This window comes from the organism of the source record quoted next, unplaced genomic scaffold (assembly GCF_019419815.1).
Source record: "Pyrus x bretschneideri cultivar Hongxiangsu unplaced genomic scaffold, Pyrus_bretschneideri_v1 Contig51, whole genome shotgun sequence".
NCBI lineage: Eukaryota > Viridiplantae > Streptophyta > Magnoliopsida > Rosales > Rosaceae > Pyrus > Pyrus x bretschneideri.
Window position 1 is genome coordinate 1,246,815 of NW_025999789.1, and position 23,136 is coordinate 1,269,950.

The 23,136-nt window shown below is 36.7% G+C and overlaps 3 protein-coding genes across 5 annotated transcripts; 1 reads left to right on the forward strand and 2 right to left on the reverse strand.

Moving 5' to 3' along the window:
* Positions 1–6,968: 6,968 nt before the first annotated feature.
* Positions 6,969–9,059, forward strand: LOC103940752 (uncharacterized protein RP471). Of its 2 annotated transcripts, none has more exons than XM_048569996.1 (2): positions 6,969–7,458; positions 8,632–9,059. In XM_048569996.1, exons 1-2 carry the CDS (start codon positions 7,104–7,106, stop codon positions 8,937–8,939), a joined length of 663 nt encoding a protein of 220 aa, XP_048425953.1. In that variant the 5' UTR covers positions 6,969–7,103; the 3' UTR covers positions 8,940–9,059. The 2 variants fall into 2 exon arrangements, with proteins under 2 accessions (XP_048425953.1, XP_009349201.1); XM_009350926.3 differs by having other exon boundaries at positions 6,985–7,458; positions 8,617–9,059.
* Positions 9,060–9,126: 67 nt separating this feature from the next.
* On the reverse strand, positions 9,127–14,254 carry LOC103940751 (protein EMSY-LIKE 3). Its single transcript, XM_009350925.3, has 10 exons — positions 13,742–14,254; positions 12,247–12,452; positions 12,029–12,138; positions 11,703–11,928; positions 11,399–11,593; positions 11,215–11,283; positions 10,176–10,424; positions 10,016–10,084; positions 9,872–9,935; positions 9,127–9,514 (listed from the first exon to the last, which is right to left on the reverse strand). The coding sequence occupies exons 1-10, from the start codon at positions 13,767–13,769 to the stop codon at positions 9,342–9,344; spliced, it is 1,389 nt and encodes a 462-aa protein (XP_009349200.2). The 5' UTR covers positions 13,770–14,254; the 3' UTR covers positions 9,127–9,341.
* A 2,313-nt stretch (positions 14,255–16,567) lies between these two features.
* Positions 16,568–22,846, reverse strand: LOC103940745 (probable disease resistance protein At4g27220). 2 transcript variants are annotated; one of them, XM_048570042.1, is made up of 5 exons: positions 22,606–22,846; positions 20,780–20,915; positions 20,439–20,525; positions 17,154–20,304; positions 16,568–16,787 (listed from the first exon to the last, which is right to left on the reverse strand). In XM_048570042.1, exons 4-5 carry the CDS (start codon positions 20,300–20,302, stop codon positions 16,769–16,771), a joined length of 3,168 nt encoding a protein of 1,055 aa, XP_048425999.1. In that variant the 5' UTR covers positions 20,303–20,304; positions 20,439–20,525; positions 20,780–20,915; positions 22,606–22,846; the 3' UTR covers positions 16,568–16,768. The 2 variants fall into 2 exon arrangements, with proteins under 2 accessions (XP_048425999.1, XP_048426000.1); XM_048570043.1 differs by lacking the exon at positions 22,606–22,846 and having other exon boundaries at positions 17,154–20,309; positions 20,780–21,008.
* Between the last annotated feature and the right edge of the window lie 290 nt (positions 22,847–23,136).

Genomic DNA, 23,136 nt, shown 5'->3' on the forward strand with positions numbered 1-23,136 from the left:
GCTTAATTATTCCATTAAAAATACATTTGGGGCTCAACAAATAGTAAAATATCTTTCAATTGCCTTAAAAGGTTACTGTTAATCATAATGGATAATGTTCGCAAAAATAAAAATTTGCATTTTCGAAAAAAAAAAAAAAAACGTGAGCTAACTATCATGGTTTTAGGCGGTTTTGCAAAAGTGTTAAAAAATGGTCATAAATACTATATGTTTTCACCTTCATTGCACCATGACGTTTTGAAAGTTCATGTAAGACGTTTTGTTGATATTCTTGTAGCTGGAGTCCTGTCTTGCTATGTTTTGGGCCTCAGTATTATTTGTGTCTGTTTATTTTTTTAGTTTTCAAATAAAATATTCTATTAAATATATATTTGTGACTCAATAAATGGCAAAGCCGCTTTCAAATTTTTTATGAAGTTTTCCTTAAACATGATGGAAAATATTTAGCAAGAATAAAAAATTGCACTTTTCTCAAAAAAATAGTCTAACCATCATGGTTTTTAAGCGGTTTTAAAAAACTATTCAAAAATCATCATAAGCTCTAGATGTTTTCACCTTCATGCACTGTGATGTTTTGAAAATTTATGTAGAACTTTTCGTTGATATTCTTGAGTATAGAGTATAGTTTCATTAATGTTTTCGGACCCACTACTATTTGTTTCCATTTATTTTTCAATTTTCAGATAAAATATTCTATTAAATATATATTTGTGGCTCAATAAATGGTAAAACCATCTTTAAATACCTTACAAAGCATCTCTTAATGACCACATGAAATATTTCCTGAAAATAAAAAAAAAAAATTATATTTTTCTGAAAAATGTGAGCCAGCCATCATGATTTTTAGGTTGTTTTGCAAAATTACAAAAATATTCATAAAATCTTAATTTTTCACCTGCACCATACCATGCATGAGGTTTTGAAAGTTCAGGTAAGAATCTTGTTGATATTCTTGTGGAAGAAGTCCCATTCCGGCAATGTTTTGGGCCCCAATACCATATTTGTTCATTTGTTTTTCAATTTTCGGCATAAGTACCCTATTAAATGTATATTTGTGGTTTAATAAACTATAAAACCACTTTCAAATGCTTTATAAAACTTTTCTTAACATGACAAAATAAAAAATTGCATTTTTCCCGAATAATTTGGGCCACTTCCGACGGGGTTGTCATGTTCTAAACTGGTGTGGTTTCTTTTGCACATTTTATGCCATCTGGGTTGTCCCAATCCAAGCTCCTATTACCCGACAAAAGTTAAATAGGGTTAGAAGAAAGTCGGACTCTATCAATTATATTCATCAAATAATGTGTCAATAGAAGAAAAACTTTAGTAGAAATGTATTTACAACTTTCATATTGAATGTGACAAACATACACAGAATTACATTTTTGTGATTATTGTAAAAATAACGTAACCAGCACGTTCTATCTAAAAGTGAAAAGAACTAAAGGACATATTATGATGATTCATTTAGAAATAAATATGCTGTGGTTAACCAACCAAAGATTGGGGTCGAATCAAGCTTTCGGGTTCATTTTCATAGACCCGCAATCAACCACCCAACAAGCTTTGGGGTTCATTTTCATAGACCCGCAATCAAACACCCAAAAGGTCGCGCTCACCTAAGGATATTATTATATTCTACTCACATACACATTATACAACCAAATAAAAATAAATAAATAAAAAGAGGTGTTTTTGCCTAAGTTAAATGCACTTTCTCAACCGATCTACTAGGCCTAGCTTGTCTCACAAGTAAATGATTGAAATAAAAATTGGGTAAATAAAAATTGGGTAAATTTCAAAAAAAGAAAAAAAAAACTTTTCCATCAAAGTTTGTTGAAGTATGAACTATTGCAAGTATAGTACAACATTCACTACAAGACAAGGCTAAGCAGAATAACAAACAAACTCAGATGACAACAATTGACTAGCCCTTTTAAGTGATCCTTTAGCACAGTAGTAGAGAGGATGCAATTCATGAAACCTACAGTGAAGACTAATACTTTCCATACAGCTCAAAATCTGCAAACCTCAATTAAGCATAGGCTATTAATTCTTTATTATTATTCATAATCAACACTATCTCCGTTAGTTAGGCATAGGCTATTAATTCGTTACTGTTATTCATTAGGCCAAATTTATTTTTGGTCCTATGGTGATACACCAATTTTAATTTGACAAACCGGATAGTGTGCCCGCCTCATCCCTTACTTCCAAGTTCGAATCCTTCTTCCCGTAAATCATATTGCTACTGCACATAAACAATCTAATTTCCATACAAAAAACCTGAATTAGAAACCATATACTTTAGACGATCCGTTTGATGCAACTTCATAAGAAAAATGCCCAGTCATGAACGTAAAACCAGTCTTATTGACCATGTTTTTCAGTGTAAACGCATTTAAACTTTCTACACTGTCATCATGCCAATCCAAGTGACCAAATTAAGAAGCAAAATAATTACCACTAGTTATTCTTTGGGCGGTGATATGTTGAGAAAACTTCATGTTTGCTCTTTTTTTTCAGCTTTGATCTTATTTATTAACACAGTTGATCATCTTAAGATAAGAATCACCATTTAGATCTTGAACTTTAAGGCCTCCTTTGATGTTTATGTTTGGCTTCGCTTGGACAACTCATTAAATTCAATGAATAATGGATGAAAATATGAATGTCAACTTGCACATTTTGTCTAAGTAAAGGTAGAAGATGAGAAAGAAGAATACTTCTCCCTCCTAATCCCCACAAAAATAGTAGGATTGAGAGGGGCAAGTTCTCTTCATGACTTCTCTATCTTCTTATCTCCACTTTGACAAAATATGCAAGTTGATAACCTTATTTTCATTTAAAATTCAATAAATCTAATGAATTATCTAAGCTAAGTCAATCTAGAAATCAAACGAGCCCTAAGATTCTAGGCTTGGGTTCTAAAATCTAGAATCCAAAGCTTAAAGCGCAATTCTATCCCTTAAATAATCAACTATGTCAATAAATGAGATTAAAGTTTAAAATTGGTCATAAGAGGAGATATTCTAGAAATGTTTGTCCTATAAGAAAGAATGTTAATCACGTGACGTCCTTTATAGGGAATATCCATAGTTAGAAAAATGTCTCAACAGTGACAACTAAAGACATTACTTTGCTCCTTACATGTAAGAAAATCATCCTTCCTTTACTGTAAATCATCATCTAGCAAGTATATAAAAGTAACTCCTTAAAACTACAAAAGAAAAAAATGTACACATGTCAAACTACAATTGTAACGAGAAATAACTTTTTAGATTTAGGTGCACTTTTGCTCTATCACCCTCCAATGGTGATAATGTTCACCACCCTAATTATGATCATTGAATGGGTTTGAATTTTGAGATTTGTGTTTATCCACTACACAAGTTTTGAAGTTTAAATTCATCCAACGGTGGTAGAGTGATAAGCATCATCATCATGTGATGAGCAAAAATATTCTTTTATATTTAAGGAGGAAATTACTTACTGACAAACAAAGAAATGGATCCACCCAAAAACAGTAATATGCTCTAACACACTATTGACCCTAAAAATTACAAAAACCTACGTGGCGCGCAGGCCGAGTAACTAATGAGCTAACTACGTCCTTCAATTGTATGCGGGACGTGCCAACTAGTCGGCCGAGCTCGGCCGAGGAGTACAATTTGTTGGTGTTGCGTTGAACGCATTGCTGACTTCTTGATCATGCGACTGCGGCCGAGGAAGGAACACATCTCAGCCTTCGAATTCTCGAGCATAAAGATAAGGCTGCTAGTTCTGCAAAGTTCAATATCAAATTCGGCTTTCAATATGCTGAACGTAGTAACTTGTAACACCTCAATTAGCCAAGACGACTAAGAAGATGACCTCTGCTAATAAGGATTTGGAAACCCTTCTTGACCGAGACTTGGATAGGTAACCAGTCAGCCTCGGCGCAGTGCTGTTCATCCAAACTGAAGGTGCTCCTTAGTCAACTGATTCTACGGCAACAATGTTGTTTATCCAAACTGAAGATGTTCGCCGATTGCCTTCACACTGCTGTTTATCCAAACTGAAGATGTGTCGTCAGAAAAAGAAAATAAAAAATCTCAAAGTGTTTAAGAGGTTTTGCGCAGGGCAGTTGTGTGTTGAGTTGGAGGTCCCTTTCTCATTGTATATCGTCTTGTATTTATAGGACTGGATATGCATTTGCTTTCTGTGAAGTATTCTTTACTGACCACAAATAGAACTCTCTTGGAGATAATCCCCTTATTCGAAAATTCATGATAATCATCCTTAAATTGGCCACTGGATTTGATGCTAACCCTGATCGTTGTCTGCTACTCATGATAGCCATGCATCATATCAATTTATACGCGACTGAAACTCTTCCCGTAGCATCCTGAAACAACCATGCAATGTTTACACCCTTATTCACGTCCAAGTACATGCAATGTTTAAGCCATGCCATGTTTGTCCCTAAAGAATATGCTAATTATTAGCATAAATTTATGTGCTAATAATCATCCCAACTCGGTATATGCCGCACCATTATCTTTTTGTGATCATCAAATATTACCATTAACAAAAAGGTAACCTTCATGCATGGTTATCCGACTCCAAGCATACGTCTAGATCTTAAACCTTAAGGCCTCCTTTGATGTTTATGTTTGGCTTCACTTGGACAACTCATTAAATTCAATGAATAATGGATGAAAATATGAATGTCAACTTGCACATTTTGTCTAAGTAAAGGTAGAAGATGAGAAAGAAGAATACTTCTCCCTCCTAATCCCCACAAAAATAGTAGGATTGAGAGGGACAAGTTCTCTTCATGACTTCTCTATCTTCTTATCTTCACTTTGACAAAATATGCAAGTTGATATCCTTATTTTCATTTAAAATTCAATAAATCTAATTAATTATCTAAGCTAAGTCAATCTAGAAATCAAACAAGCCCTAAGATTCTAGGCTTGGGTTCTAAAATCTAGAATCCAAAGCTTAAAAGGGCAATTCTATCCCTTAAATAATCAACTATGTCAATAAATGAGATTAAAGTTTAAAATTGGTCATAAGAGGAGATATTCTAGAAATGTTTGTCCTATAAGAAAGAATGTTAATCACGTGACGTCCTTTATAGGGAATATCCATAGTTAGAAAAATGTCTCGACAGTGACAACTAAAGACATTACTTTGCTCCTTACATGTAAGAAAATCATCCTTCCTTTACTGTAAATCATCATCTAGCAAGTATATAAAAGTAACTCCTTAAAACTACAAAAGAAAAAAATGTACACATGTCAAACTACAATTGTAACGAGAAATAACTCTTTAGATTTGGGTGCATTTTTGCTCTATCACCCTCCAATGGTGATAATGTTCACCACCCTAATTATTATCATTGAATGAGTTTGAATTTTGAGATTTGTGTTTCTCCACTACACAAGTTTTGAAGTTTAAATTCATCCAACGGTGGTAGAGTGATAAGCATCATCATCATGTGATGAGCAAAAATATTCTTTTATATTTAAGGAGGAAATTACTTACTGACAAATAAAGAAATGGATCCACCCAAAAACAGTAATATGCTCTAACACACTGTTGACCTTAAAAATTACAAAAACCTACGTGGCACGCAAGCCGAGTAACTAATGAGCTAACTACATCCTTCAATTGTATACGGGGCGTGCCAGCTCATCGGTCGAGGAGTAAAATTTGTTGGTGTTGTGTTAAACGCGTTGCTGACTTCTTGATCTTGCAACTGCGGCCAAGGAAGGAACACATCTCGGCCTTCGGATTCTCGAGCCTGAAGACAAGGCTGCTAGTTCTGCAAAGTTCTATATCAAATTCGGCTTTCGATGTGCCGAATGTAGTAACTTGTAACACCTCACTTAGCCAAGACGACTAAGAAGATGACCTCTACCAATAAGGATTTGGAAACCCTTCTTGATCGAGACTTGGATAGGTAACCAGTCAGCCTCGGCGCAGTGCTGTTTATCCAAACTGAAGATGCTCCTTAGTCAACTGATTCTACGGCAACAGTGTTGTTTATCCAAACTGAAGATGTTCGCTGGTTGCCTTTACAGTGTTGTTTATCCAAACTGAAGATGTGTCGGCTGAAAAAGAAAATAAAAAATCTCAAAGCGTTTGAGAGATTTTGCGCAGGGCAGTTGTGTGTTGAGTTAGAGGTCCCTTTCTCATTGTATATCGTCTTGTATTTATAGGACTGGATATGCATGTGCTTTCCGTGAAGTATTCTTTGCTTACCACAAATAGAACTCTCTTGGAGATAATCCCCTCATTCGAAAATTCATGATAATCATCCTTAAGTTGGCCACTGGATTTGATGCTAACCCTGATCGTTGTTTGCTACTTATGATAGCCATGTGTTAGATCAATTTCTACGCGACTGAAACTCTTCTAGTAGCCATCCTGAAACAACCATGCAATGTTTACACTCTTCTTCACGTCCAAGTACATGCAATGTTTGAGCCATGCCGTGCTTGTCCCTGAAGAATATGCTAATTATTAGCATAAATTTATGTGCTAATAATCATCCCAACTTGGTATATGCCGCACCATTATCTTTTTGTGATCATCAAATATTACCAGTAACAAAAAGATAACCTTCATGCATGGTTATCCGACTCCAAGCGTACGTCTAAATGCCGAGAATCCCAAATCAAATTGAACTGCAAGCTCGCTTCCAAGTTGGAGATATAATTTGCGTCCTATTTATTCTGTATAAGAAAATTTGAAGATAATTCATATTAAAAGATAATTATTATGATAAAAACCATAACATTATCCCTTAATAATAACAAAATTATCTTCACTTTTTCATCCAACAGTTAGGAGCTATACTCTTTCTTTGGTCTTGATCACTTGGACCGATGATGTAAAATCGGGTCCAAACACACACATAATCGTTAAGTTAGTTTTCGGTTAGTTTAAGCCCAATCCCAATCCCATGTCTAGTGTAGGGGCTACCAGTTTTCTCACTAGCTAGCCCAACAACTTCCATTCTACATTGCCCAACCAACTTGATAGCAGTCACCTCCTCCTCTCTCCATTTTCTTTCTTGCTCTCTCTCTCTCTCTGTCTCTCCATCCTGGATGTCAAACTGTACGGTGGAGTCCTGCACAGTTGAGACCAGCGATGTAGTCAAGCTCAGCACTCGGCTCTTCAAACCCAGAGAAGAAGAAGACATCAAGGAGGGCAGCCCTGCGGTGGTTCTGGTGCACCCATACTCCGTCCTTGGCGGCTGCCAAGGCCTGTTGAGAGGAATAGCAGCTGGGTTGGCAGACAGAGGTTATAAAGCTTTGACCTTTGACATGAGAGGGGTTGGGAGGTCAACAGGGAGGGCTTCTCTCACTGGGTTTGCAGAAATTAAGGATGTGATTTCTGTGTGCAAATGGGTTTGTGAGAATCTATCTGCTGACAGGATTTTGTTGGTGGGTTCTTCTGCAGGTATAAATATTTTTAAGTTTTTCTGCACTTATAGAATATGTTTCTACAATTTTTATTGGATTAAGCATGTTGGTTATAAATTAAATGGGTTGTTTACATGTAAGTAGTTGATGGATTCCTTGTTTAATTGGTTTAGGTTGATGATTTTGTGGATCTGTGGATTGTGTTTTAGTTTTTGGTGGTTAAAAGATTGCCTCTTTTATTGTTTGGTGAATTGGTTTGTGGATCTGTAATTTGAATATTAGTTTGCAGAAGTGATCAGAATTTATTTAGATACCAACTAATTAATTTTGGAAGCATCGGCGAAAAATTAAAGTAGGCTTTGGATTTCAAGGAGAATTGATTGTTTGAGGCTTGGATTTCGTTTTGTAATGTTAGATTTCTCATATTAAGTGATGAACATGAAGTTGGGATTTCATTTGGTAATGTTCTTTGGAGTATTTCTGAGTTTCGTGTTGCTGATCAAACTGTATTTCGATCATTCAAAAGTTGGGATTTTGATCACATTCAAAGCAAATGGAACTGTGGTGAAGAATGTTATGTGCAACTATGATAGGTTTCTCTAGGTCAGCCGGCAACTGTATGTGTTGTAAGAAATGATAAATGATCATAAGAGCCTAAGTTTCTACTAATTGTGGTCTAGTGACTTTGTGATAAACTCATTATCCAATTTGCTTAATTACAGAAGTAGTTGAGCTGTGATTCGATAAAATACAGTAGCGTTATAATTTCGAATTGCTCTGTAAATTGATGAACGTTTTGGATAGGTCTATTACTACAGCCTCGCACTGCTGCTCCTTCACTTACATAACTCTCTGTTGGTTCTGATTCCAAATTGCGATTTTTGGTAATCGGTGAATTGTTTATGGTCTCCAGTAATTCCAATATGAACATAAATAGGAGGACATAAGTAAAGTCCTGAGGTCAAACAGTTTTAAATTGATGGTTTTTCTGCAAATAATCTTGCCATAAACTATGAAGCATGATCTAGGATCTTTCTGGTATGAACTGCGTAGCATCATTGTAGGCTTGGTCGGTAAATATAAGATGTTATTCGTAGTCCTGTCAGTTTTGTTAGTTTAACGATCATACGAGTCAGGGGTAACATAATTTCCTTGTATGTATAATCAAAAAATTTCGTCTGGTGTAATGGTGTAGGTGCTCCAATTGCAGGCTCCGCAGTAGATCAGATAGAACAAGTTGTGGGCTATGTTAGTCTGGGGTATCCTTTCGGCATGCTTGCCTCAATCCTTTTCGGGAGACACCACAAAGCCGTACTACAATCCTCAAAACCCAAACTCTTCGTAATGGGGACTCAGGATGGGTTCACGAGCGTGAAGCAGTTACAGAACAAGCTAAGTTCTGCAGCCGGTCGTGTTGAAACGCACCTGATTGAAGGAGCAAGCCACTTCCAAATGGAAGGCCCTGCTTATGATGCACAGATGGTGAATCTTATCCTTGAATTTATTGCTTCATTGTAGATGATCAACCATCCGTAATGGAGTTGTTCCTTTCAGAACTGATCGGATCTTTCCACGCCGTAGTGTGTATACGCTAACTTGTTACCGTGTGTAATTTGCAGGAGCTTAGTTGGTTTCCTATGTGCCTTCAGTGTATAATTTAAGCTGCTATCTCAGTAAATTTGAGAGAGAGAGAGAGGGAGAGAGAGAGCACCGTTAAATCAATCTTTACACGGTCAAGTGTCAACCAGTACAACCCCGAAAACATAAGTTACAGCAAGCGTTATCTCAACTTAAGGTTAAACTAAAACTGAAACGAAACCTAGAACTTAGGCTAAAGCATCCGCTTGACTTGTCATCGATTCAGAATATGGCACAAATAGTACACGAAGGAATGTAACTGGATGTTACATTTCTCAAATGTCATATGTCGTTGCCCTCAAAACGTTGGTCATCTGATGCAATTCTGCCCTCTCTTGTCATTTTATTGCCATTTGAGCCGTCAACTGCCCGACCTTCAGCCATTTCGTCATACTGCCGCTTTCTCCATCCTCGTTCTTGGTCTAGTGATTGTCTTTGAGAGAATGTATGTTCATCTGTTTTGAAGCCAAAGAAGGAAGAAAAATGGCACATTGGTCATAAGCAAAAATTAACTAGACGTTGCACAGCCATGCTGCTTCAGAGATACATTCAGTGCAATAATTTGCTGAAAAATATATATGTAACACGGTAGCAAGACGACATAATTTCGTGATTCGACCTCACTAATGTAAAACACAAGATTTGTTATTATTTTTAACCTTGATTAAAAAAATTAGAGATAAAATTTAACTGGAGTTGTACTCAGTAAGTACCAGTCAAATCTGGCTAATCAGGACTAAAGATACAACACAAGGCAGTGGAGCTTTATTATTATGTATTATAGAACATGGGTTAATGCAATTAGTTATTACCGCTTTCAACGTCAGATGCATCTTCGAGTCTTGTAATTGCATCGACCAGTGCCTGTTCATGCTCCTGCATTTTAAATAAACCATTACAATCCCGGCAATAAAAGAGCATCAGCAAATAAAGCAAAAAGATGCTTGAATTCATACTTTGAGAACTTTCTTGGCTTTCTCAATCTCCATGGGGTCAGGATGGCTGGCTCTGAAAACCCTTTCCACCTATAGTTTCAAGCAAAGAGGGAAAAACAAGTTACCACCAGCTAATTGGAGGAAAAGCGGGTAAGAAAAAACTTAATAGTTGTACACATACCTCTTTAATCAACGAGTCTGTATGAAGTATTTCAATATCGCTCATTGCCTTCCTGCCAATGCCATTTAGCTGCGGGGGCAAATCCTTCTTGGAACCCTTTGCAGTCCCTCTACCTCTTCCTGCACCTGAAACTGCACCACCACGTGCCGTGGACTTTTTATTCCCTCGGCCAGGTCCAGGTCCAGGTCGACCACCTTTACGAGAAATCCCAGGATCATCAGCTTCCCACCGAATATCTTCAGGAGATATCTATGCCATTAGAAGGTTCAACAACGATTAGCAAAAAGCAATCGGGAAATGAGCTCACAAGGCAAATCACAAACACAATTCAATGGGCCACAAGGTCCACAATCCATTACACTATCAGTACAATGCTAAGCATGTATTCGGTCTCCCAACACCCAGGTTCATCCTTCTTCCCCATATCTTTAGCACAAAAAGTGAGAAATAAAAAACTAAAAACTATATGGTTATCAAATGCACCAATGGTGAAATGTATAAGAACACTGCTCGGTATCAAAAAACACAAGCTTTTGATATGAAGATTTACATACTGATTATGAGGTAGCTAAATCAATCTGCATTCACAGCTTTATTATAAATAAAATGGTTAATGAATTGAAAAACTTGGCATTAAGTTTCAATCATCTTAATGCCACCAGTAGTGCTGGATGTACTTCAATGTTTTTTTTGCAACTCAAAAACCTATTCCAATAAAATCAATTGCAAAAATCAGCACAGAAAAGCAAAGCAACTTCAGATTCTCCTGACAGTGGAAATCATTTGTTTTTTCGGTTTTCAGTCAACAATAGATGGGATACGGCAGGGGAATCAAGCTGGGACCTCAGGTATAGAGGTAAATTCTCTTCACCACCAGAGCTATAAACCCGCACAAACTCATTTGTCATAATGTGCAAAAACATAACCAAAAAAAAAAACTTTGATTTTGAGATTTGAAATTTAATTATTTATGAGACAGACTATATCCTACAAAAGGATAAAAGGCCTACGAAAGAAACGAGAATCAGTTGCAGTATACCTCTTTTAGATTGACCCATTCCCATGTCTCATCCACTGTACCAATATCATAAACCAGAGCATGTAAACCCTGCCAACATTTGACAATTGTTAGACTTCACAAAGATTTATATTGGAATCGTGTGGTCAAACTGCTAATTACTAATGCTTAATCAGGTTCAGAAGAAATCACAACAAGAGCATACCTCAGCACGGTTGACATTAGTTATAACAGCCTCATAGAAGTGGTTGTCTTCAGGCCACCTTGTCCAAACCTTTCTTCCTACTAACGGATCACTAGTTTCTCCCTCAGCAGGCTCACTCTCCACAAAGGCACCAGCGGGACCTCGATTAGCGGCCTGGGGCCTTAAAGGAATATTTGCGGAAGGGTATTGTGTGGACTTCAAAAGCAGGCAACAAACTCCATTGAAAAAGAATAGGTAAAAACAAATCTAAGAACATATAAACAGCATAGGACCATTTTCTCAACCCAGAATTATTTCAACTTACAGATTTTGGTTTCTTGTTCCGAGGTCCTGGAGGAGGACCTCGTCTCAAGGCTGAAGAGGATGGTTGCATGGATGGAGGCAGTGCAGGAGTTGGAGCACCGAGGGATAAGGACTGTGATGTTTTCTGTTTCTTACGTGATGCTGAAACAGTTGGACTAGGTAAGGGGTCATGAACAGGCTGAGCAGCATTAAGTGTACCAGGTTGAAGCCCACTTTTTCTCCATTGCCTAATAGTATATAATATAACATGTCTCATAAAAAATGCAGAGCTATCCAAACGTAATACATATTTGGTGCTCAAACCAACATGGAATAATATTATCAGACCTTATTCTCTGGATCATGTCATCGGCATGGACCCTGGACAAAAGTTCTCTGTGCTCCTCATCAGATACTCTCAGCTCCTTTCTAAGATTTGTCATTAAAGTTTCCTTATCCTGTAAAGTACATTAGAACTGACTTTCAGGCCTAAGTTAACACAAATAATACTTTGATCCAAAGGACAAGCGAAAGAAGAAACAACAAATAATTAATCAAACAGCTACCCAGGTGATGGCATCAGATTGAGCACTAAATGCCCTTAGAAGTGAACAGTACGCTTCTTGCTCAATGCGGTGAATCTGGGTTTCCATGTCACCATGCATCCTAGGTAATGGAGCAGAACTGACGGCAGCAGATCTTCCATTCCCAGAAGTTCGGCCTCCTCTTTGAAACCTGTTTTGATGAGACGGCGGAAAGTCATCGTCCGTTCCTGCAAATGTTTCAGAGCATAGCACACTATTATTTATAGCTTCAGTAACAAGCCCCTTAGGTATTTTAAGAACTTTGCAATAGCAAAGCATAAAATCCTTTTTATTTCTAAGGCCCTTGTCCCTGCCAATAGCCACCTTTTTCAATTATATACATGTCTATATGCATGCCACATATAATGGCATGCTATTTATGTATATAGAAATAAGGATCTTATATTCCAGAGTCCAGGCAAGCCACATAAGAATGTGTTCCTTCCTCAAAATGTATCCTGACACTAGCATAAAAAGAACTAAAAATGAAAATCTTACCAACATGTTCTGATAATACAGAAGATGGGTTCTAGAAGCATGCACGGTCCACTAAGAATGTTGCTATAGCATCTCAGAGCAGTATCAACGTTAAATAACAGCCTTGCAGGTATTTAAAACAAAAACATTGTAATATGCTTAAAATGCATCCTTCATTATTTCTACACTAAACTAAAGCATCCTTGGTTAAACTAATATAAGCCATAACATAGCATTAATTATCAACTTTACTGAATCGCTAAAACCAAAACAACAACAACCACACGAAATGTGGCCAATATGAAAACTCTTAATGCCAGTAGGTTTCTTTTCTCAAACAATTAGCTTCTTTCCCCAACACAGTGACCTTGGCTAGAATCAGGATAGTAGGACCTAACTACCATTAACCAAATTCCACAGAGAATTATGAGTGACTTTAATCCCTAGAGGATGAAAAAACAATTCCAAGCAACAAAAAAGAGTAACCATCTTTTGGGTGTCCACCCAGTGTTCAGAATGCAAATATACAAGGTTCAAAACAATAAGCAAGACCAACTTACAGACGGGAAGAATGGAATACCCGAATCGGAGTCAATCTCCAAATAATGGCATCAAAGTACATGTTGTGGGAGAACTTAAAGGTCTTACATGGTGCTTCCAAACCAACTTATAAGAAGTAAAAGAAAGAGCAAAGCCGAATACAAAATCCTATTACCTCGGAGCACAAGCCGGGTACACTACATTAAAATTAAATTTTCTTCTAATTCTACCATGGTCGACCAAAGAAGTTAAATTTCAAGACAAAGCCACTAAAATGATGAATTCAACAGTAAAAAAGTACATCCAGAGCAGTAATTAAACCCAAATTCTACCACACCTAACATAAATTCAAGAATTTGAGTCAAAATTACTCTGAGAACCAATAGATTACACAATGGAAGAACAAAGGTACTTAAAAACCAAAATTGAAAAACAGATAAGCAAATTCAACTTAGCTTACCACTGCTATCAGAGAGCTCGTAGTCCATCACCGCTCCTTAAAACCAAGACTTTCGCTAAAAACCTAGCACACCCACGTCGAAAGTCGATCAATTTAGCGAACCCACGTCGAAAATTCGATCAGTTTCATCGAGAACTTGAACTTGCACCCACTGGTACCCTCCAAAACAGATCAATTCGCCGAATTTTACCTAATTTCAAGCACAGTGTGGTCCCAAAACCTCATAGAAGTTGAAATTAGGGCACCAAGAGTGATGGAGAAGGCGATGGATTGACGTCAATGCGAGCGAATTGGGAATTGGAACACCTGCTCTAATTGTGGGGCATAAATAGAATTTCGAACGGATGTGGGGTGAAGAGAGTGGGGATTGGAATTGGAGTGTGAATTCGAAGAAATTGAATTCCGGCGGACGGAATGGAGATTGGGGATTGGGGATAGGTCGGAAGGGAAGTCGCGGACTTCAAACTAGTTCCTGTGGCGCCCTAATGTTTTCAGTTAATAGTTCAGTTTCAGTTCCGAGTTTCCTATTGGCTGTTGGTTTTTATTTCGGGAATCCATGTGGCGCTCAAATGTGGGCCCACATGCTTGCCATTGGATAAAGCACATGAGAGATTTTTCAGTGTGACCGATATACGGAGTAGTACATCACGTGTCACTATACAAATGGTGGGATATGTATGCTAAAAAGTTAATGACTTAAAAAATAAAATTTCTCACCACTTTTATTAAAACACATGATGTACCACTTGTATTCTTGTCACAACTAAAAATTTCTCCTAAGCGGAGGAGTTTTCATGCCACATCAAACCTTTTTAATATACGAGGACTCTTTGATTTAATGATACATATTTGCACATAACAATATACTCGTATAGATCTTTTATAGGGTCCTCATTTTGAGGACACGTGAGACGTCTTTTATATGAGCTATTAGATCAGTTTAAGGATAACAAAATGATGAGGTTATGTAATCTTGTTATACCTAAACAAATTGCATAGAGTGGGTTAATTAAAAAACAATTAGGGAACTTTAACGAAAAGCTCCCGGTACTGTTCATTTTAACAAAAAACTACATTTTAACACTAAAAAATCAATCATGGTACTATTAATTTTACCCTTTATTTTGTTTTTATCGTTAAAACTTAAAGTTTTCAAACTTTTTTAATCAATTTTCCTAAAAAATTAAGGGTTCACGTGTTAATTCTTTTTAGTCAACACAGAGGCAGCGTGCACATACTTCAAGCTCCTATAAGGTATTTTCTTTGTGGTTGTATTGATTTCAACCTTTCTTTGAGTTGTTCAGATTTCAACCTTTCTTTGAGTTGTTCTTGAACTCGTGAGCGATTGCATGATTTCATTAACGCCGTCTCAACTTGATTCTTCAATTTTATATTCTTCTTGTTGTTGATAAAAAAAGGCAGTGCTTATCCATACACCTACTTTTACCTCTTACACACTTCTCTCAATTTCTAGCTGATAGATCGAGTTAATTGATGAAGAACAATAACAAAAAATTAACAAGAGTATGTGGAAGGTAAAAATATGTGTTTAAATATCACTACATAAAAAAATAAAAAAATTGACGTGGTATGGGTTCAAGCCCAACTCCTTTTTTTTTTTTCACATTAGTTTTAATTTTTGTTTTTTTGCCACTCGGTACTACGATCTGGTAATATTCATTTTCACTTGGAAGTGAGAAGTCTTAGGCTCGAATCTGGTGAATGGCAAATTCGACACCAAATTAGGTTACCCATTGTGTGGCTTAATCGAACTCCCCCTCCCCTAGTGTAAAAATATCGATGTATTAAAATATAAAAAATTAAAAAGAAATAGAGGTTTCAGATTAAAAAATTTCAGGAAATTTTTTCTTGAAATAAGTTAACTATATTTTAAAAAGGATTTTGTCAATGTTAATTGCAAATTGTACTATGGAAGAACAAGTTGCAGATGAACGTAAACCCAAAGTTGGCCAAGAACTTACATCAATAACGTAAGCATATGATTTTGACAATCATTATGCATGAGAAGTTGGATTTAGGGTCAAAATGAGTTCAAGTAAGAAGAAAAAAGGAACGAATGAAATTACCTACAAATAATTTGTTTGTTTAAAAGGTGTACCGAATGAGACTTATCAGAAGACAAAGAAGAATACGTCAACCAAAAAAGAAAGGAATCTTGGATCAACGTGTGTGTGTTGTAAGGCCAAGTTAAACATTTCTTGTGACAAGTCTAGGACAAAGTGGTCTACTTGTAACTTTGAACAATGTCATGATCATGTACTTTCAGCCCCTACAAAGGTACACCTGCTACATTTACACCGCAAAGTTTCGAAAGCAAAGAAGCTTTACATGGAAAGACTAAGCAGTGCAAATGTACCTACAAGTCAACAATTCAGAATAATGAAGAATGAGGCAAGTGGAATTGCAGATGTTGGATGTACAGACAAAGTTTTGAGAAATGTTGAAAGAGATTTAAAGAAAAAAGGCAAGGGACATGATGCTAACATTGCTTCTTGAATAATTTGATTCAGAAAAGGAAAAGAAACCAACCTTTATATTTCGAAGTTGATAGAGATGAGGAAAATTCATTTAGAGTATTTTTTGTCGAAAAATTCATTTTCTGACGTTGACAATTCTGTCGCTTATTATATCCGCCACTGCATCCATTTTCTGTCAGATTTTGCTTAAAATCCCACAGTAATATACGTTTTTTGTCGGTTTTCAGTCCGCTAGTTATAAATAATTTTGTAGTAATGTTGCCTCTTCTGAGAAAGTTTCTGGCTCCATCCATGGATGGAAGGGTAGGTAGAAAAAAACCTAGAAGCATTAATCTCCCAACAACCAAAAATATAAAACTTAAATGTATTTTAGGTACAAAAGAAAATATTTTCTGTTTGAGTAGAAACGAAAATGGAGCACTATTAAAAAAAATATAGGAAAATATTTGAGGAATATTATTCTTCTTGTGGACCTTGAGAAATTCCTCTTGCTTCTTTGTTCATCAGCTTCTTCTTCCAGGAAACTTAATTACCTCTGCTCCCACAACCTTTAGGTCAATTCAAAATAAAGGAGAAGTATAACTCAGCAATTTGCTTTGGTTTTTGCTCTCCAAACAAATTTATAAAGCATTCTGTAATGTTAAGCTTTAAAAAAAAAAAATTCAAAGCAAAAGTTAAACAATTAGGTGCATTATCATAATAAGTTACTCAATTGTTGGAGATCATTGGACCCTTTTTCAATTTATTTTTAAATTTCAGTGTCATATTGATATGTCGTCGGTAATTAATTTTGATATCAATTCAACAATTGGTATTTGATTTGTGATGATTTTAGCCATTTCCTTAGAAGGAAATAGAGAAAATAGATAGAAAAGGAAATGACAAATGAAAATTTATGCATGACAGAGATGTACCTTTTCCTTAGGAGGTGGAAATGTTGCTCATTGTTTACTTGGACTTGCATATTGCTGTGGAAGTCAGAAGTAGAGGTTAAAAACTCGGGGCAGTCCAGCACATGCAAGTATTCCAGTGAAGGGCACAAAAGTGTAGCACTTCCAGCGAGTACGCTTGTCAGCTTTGAAAGACTTTGCAATGCTAAGTTCTTCAGTTGTGGAAAAATGATCTCGTCATCCTGCACTATTAATCCCTCGCTTAGGCCGAAAAGTTTGCCCAAGCTATGGCATTCCTCCACCCAAAGCTCTTCCAATTGCTGCAGACATTGAGCTACGTCGAATGTGAAGAGAGTTTTCAATTTCTTGCACTTGGAAATCGCCAGAGTTTTAAGGTTATGGAACATTGCAGGCTGAGCAGGACCGTTCAATATGTTCGTCAGTTCCGGTAGATTCTCCAGTTTCATCTCTCTCAATTTTGTCAAGACCGTTTCTCCTTGTTCAAGCCCTTGAGATTTGAATATATAAACCATACCAGTGGCACATACAATTAGTACTTCAAGATTTTGTAGTCTCTGCAACAGATTAGATGGAACAAGCGCATCCGCCACACCTTCACACTGCTCCACCTCCAAGAACTTGAGATTTCCAAGCGACCCCTGCAGTAATTCACCAACACATAACTGTTGCAAGCGCTCCCAGCAGAAGACATGCAACTCGTCCAAGCTCTCGAACACAGGCTTATTTGGAACCCTAGTTTCTGTGTTCATCAAAGTTACTATCTCACGGCACTCTTGGAGATGCAAAAACTTGAGTCCATGCAACTTCCCATGATTGTACTCCTCAAGAATGTCAGTTAAACTTCTAGGCTCCAAGTAGATTATTTTCTCCACTCTCTGTGTCACTGTGCTGTTAAACCAATCCGGCAGTGTATTGATTGTTGTGTCCAGAAACAAGGCTCTTGAATATGGAGTAACAATATTCTTTGATAAGTGCACATTCATGGACCGATGAACTGGGTCTCTGCTGATACATATATCGAAATTTACCCAATTTCGAAAGAACCCTACATTTTCCGGAAGGCATTCTGCATCAGATATGTCAACCTTCAAACTGTTTAAATAAGGCAAGCAAATTAGCTCATCAAAACTAGCATTAGTTTTGTCATCTTCTCCTTCAACTTTCTTGCCCCAATCAGCAAAACTCAGTTGCATGTATAGTTCTTCTAATTTGGACAGCCGCGATATCACATTGGATGGAATTACTGCAATGTAGGTACTCATAGTGAGATCCAACATCCTTAAATTGGTCAAATGTCCAATTTCTTCTGGCAATTCCTCAATACCAGATTCTCTCATACTAAGAACCTCCAGTTTTTTCAATTCTCCGAGAATTGATACATCCGTTATTGATTGACAACGATCTAGATGCAGTGTTTGGAGTTTGGTTAAGAGATTAAATGATGAGGGTAATGATATAATTTCGGTACTACTTATGTCAAACACCCTTAATGCATTTGGGCTTTGGAAAAAATCTTCTGGGATCTCCTCTATTTCAAAATTTGATTGTAGTAATAAAATCTCGAGTTTTGGACATACCAACTCGTCAGGAAGATTGCGGATTTCATTCCCCATTAGGGAGATTGCGGAGTAATCTTCGAGTGAATTCTTTGGCCAATCCTTTAATTCGCAGCCAGCTTTTACTAAGAATCCTTGGCTACCATCCCCAGATGATGCAATTAGTATTGCCATGTCCCGAATCACATCATGCATTCTTACACATCCGTCTTGTTCACCATCCAAAACCAAGCTACAAGCTTTAAGGTACTTGGCCACCAAATGTGCTGTGCTTCTGGCTTCTTGCATTGAATTGGCATCTCGAAACAATCCTTTCCCGATGCCATACTTCAGCAAGTCTTCGATTTGGATATCAGAGTCCTCCGGGAATAAGCAGCAAAGTAAGAAAAATGACTTGGCGTCATTGCCTTTCAAGTAATCGTAGCTCAGCTTTATACATCTGAACACATCTCCCTCGTCATCAAGGTTGGTAGTTTGGGACATCTCTAGTCGTCGAGCTGCTTCTCTCCATTCTTCCAAGTCCTTATCTCCGAGTGCTCTTGCAACTGCAATCAAAGCAATTGGGAGACCACGGCATTCTCCAGCTACCTTCCTGGCTATGTCATAGAAATTGGTTGATTCAAAAGACCTGTTTGCCTTTTTCACAAACAAGGCCCAAGAATCTTCTTCTGATAGGGTATGGAGATGGATCTTTTCTTGGCTGTTCATGGCATGACATACATTCTGTAACCTTGTCGTGAGAATGACCTTGGAATTGCAGTTTTGGAGCTCGTAGTCGTCGGGGATCCCTATGAGAGACAAATCTATTGCCCTCCAAATATCGTCGAAAATTATAAGGATCTTTTTTCCTCTCATTATTCTCTCCTTCAACCTAGCTGCTCTGACTATTTCTGTCTGCTCATTCAAATTCAAGGCCAGCATTTCTGCAAGCTGCTGTTGAATCTTAACCAGGTTCGGGTTTTGGGAAATGACAGCCATAATCACATGATCAAAGAGCCTGTCTTTACACGCTTGCAAACCAACATGTTTCACCATGGTTGTCTTGCCTATGCCGCCCATTCCATGAACCCCGATGACAGTGACGTTATCGTCTTTCAGTGCCTTCATGACCCCATCCATGGCTTGCCTTGTTGCTTCAAATGCTTCGAAATCTCCTGTTGACATGGTGGACTCAAACTCAACGGGCCGGCGAACTTGAAGCTTAACTGTTTCAAACCTTTTCTCTTCTTTAAGCTTGTTCAATTCTTCTGTCCCATTAACTGCTCTCTTGCTTAAAGTGTAACGCCATTTCAAATTCGGGCAGCAGCCTCCAAGGCATGTTTTGTTTTCTCCGGCTTCTTTATTCAGTCTTTTCGCATCGATTATGGCCTTGTCAGCATCCTTGAGCCATTTTTGAACCTCGGACTTAACTTCGTCTCCATTCATTAACGCCGCATCCACGCTTCGCTGGTAATCATTCTGCGTGGTCTCAAGCTTTTCTACCAGAACTTCAAGAGACTGTATGTGTCTCTTGTAATGCACCAAGTAACCCACATTACGCTTCACTGGAGTCCATACCAACCCACCAACTTGTAGTACGAAACTAACAATTTCCATACCTGTCCTTTTTTTTTTTTTTTTTTTTTAAATCAACAGAGAAAATAAATTGTAAGATTCAAAGTTCAAACAATAAAATAGGTACCACCAAAAACGGAGAAAAACTATGTAGGATTTGGATAACTAGATGACCAACCTGGATCTTCCTTAGTTGAGAACGTTTTGTGCCTTGGATGAATGTCAATGACTATGAGAGGATGGTTAAGCTTGGTTCTTCTGATATCTGATAACAGAAAAGGTAGACGAAGGATCAGCAGAGATACGTTTAGGACTGATAAGAGACGCGTATCGTATTGTGCAGATACAAGTATCCTACTTTTCGGATACGTTTGAAACTAAAATAGGAGGATAATCAGAAGAAAAATAAAAAATAATCACAATAAATCTGCACAGAATCGTGATTGATCGAAGTTCGCTAACTGAAATCACTCTAAAATCGGAAGATAATTAGAAAAATAAAATAAAATTCGGATTTACCTCTCGAACCTCATTACATAAATCACTCTGCTTGGGAGACTTTCACGAATCAGACCGTCATCTGCAACCATTCCGTCATCTCCGTCGTCTCCATCTTCTCCGTCTACAAGTGCTCCGTCGTCTCCTTCGTCTCTGTCTGCAACACTCCTGGTGAGTGAGTACTGAAACTAAAAGTTTAATCTGATAATAAAATATGAAGCCTTTTGCTTTTCTGAAAGTCGAGACTAACATTATTATATCCATACCACTACCCACAATAATATATTATAATACTCATACCATTACCGGGATCCATTCGAATCTGATGATGAAGCTTGCTGCTTCTCTACTTTTAACTTTTTGTATTATTATAATATTCTTGTATTTTGTATATAATATATTATTATTATGTAGTAGCATGAATATTTAGATTATAATAATTTAACACATATGCCTTCATGATGTGTTTTTTATCTCTTAAAATAACCTCTCACTTGATGAACAATCATTTGAGACTACTTCGATTATTGGAGGAGACGTCATGAACAGAGAAGTTGAATGGACTTTTTTTCTTTCTTTTTTTCTTTGTTTGGATGATCTTTTTACATTTTCAAGTTTTAAGACTAATTGCTTGTTAGATGAACTATCTTTCTAACTATTCAGAGTTTATTGAAATAAATTTGAATGTTTATTTTATAATGTTTTAGATATATATATTTTTTTTTTTATATATATATATTTTTTAATTGCCATATCCCTGATGTATTGTGTTCTAGTTTTTAGAAATTTCATGTATTTTCATGTCATATCGTGTTGTATCCCTGTATCCGTATTCCCATTTGGAAGTTAAGTTAAATTTTAGCTAAACTTCAACTGGACTTTCTAGTTGTTTGTTACTTTACTATGCTGCCCAGTTTCTGAGAGTTACAATGACTAGCTGCCGACAGAAATTAAAAAACGGTGTTTATATGGCGATTATAATTTGGTGATTATAGTTTAGAATGCGTGACGAATATTTTACGAATATTTATGACCATTAAAAAAATATATCTATAATCTATTTATAGGATAAAAATATTACCAATGATAATATAAATTTGTGGTAAATGTATCATTACTCTTTATAAATAACTACTAGTATGAAGAATGGTAGGGGTTGAGTTTGCAAATTTGGACTTTAAAATTCATGTAAATAGTTTTGTTAATTTCTAAATTTATATGTGAGAGCTATCATCACCTGTAGTCTTAAACACCCACCACCCTCCTCTCTACCCCCACCATGCCACAGTCACCTTGCATCACAACCACCACACCCACCATTATTGTTGTTGATGTTGCCGCCACAACCGTTACCTGCACCACCATCATTGTACAACACCACAACTATGGCTTCCACTACCAACAATACTGCCACTGCCACCACCACCACCCAATATCAAACTGCCTCCACCCCTCATCAGATCATCGCCGTAACCCTAGCACATTTACCCAATTGCCACCTTTCTTGTTTAAATTTCATTATATTTTTATATTATTAGAAAAATAAGTAACTTACAAATTCTAAAAAAAAATTAAAATCCATCCTTTCAAATTCCATAATTTTGAAATTACTTGATAATTTTAATTTTCTCTTCTAGACAAAGAGTTAAGAAACAAAATAAAATGACATCCTTAGTTCACTCACTCAAAAATACTTTGCTCTTTTGTATTTTCTAACACCTCTCGAACTCATATTGATATACCACATCATGATCAGTTTGCCAAAAAAAATTGGAAGCCAATTTCTAATCAAGTAAATTAGATACATAATTTTCAACAGGTTGTACATCTGCGTTTTCTCTTTATACCTGAAAACTTGATGATCTGAGCTTTGATTCACCAACTCGACTCCGCCGCCATGGCCGGCCAGTTCAACTTCGAGTAGGTTGATGTTGCCTGTTGGGGTGGGGTGTTAGCACGTACAGCTATTCACTCATCAAATAATTCTCTCCAGTTGTAAAGCTGTCGATGGACTCTCTCTGCAGAAGTTTATGCAAGCATAGACCTCTCTGCTGTTAAAATTTTTGTTCCCAACTTTAGTACTTTGGATGTTAGTGCTCTCTCAGACAATTTTTAATTAATTCTCTGCCAAACAGACCCTAAACATCATACATGCCTTTTATTTTACAAGTTGCACCAAAAGTAAGCATAAAATCCTCTCGTATCTTTAGTTGCTCAGAAAATTATAGAAAACTTCTCTTTAATCATTGAAAAGATCAAGTTTTTAATAATACTATATGTAAGATGAAAAATTAAAAATAGTTCCTTGACTCATATTTATATATATTTCATGTCAGATTTAATTATTATTTTTTTTATAAATTTGTTATATTTTTAGT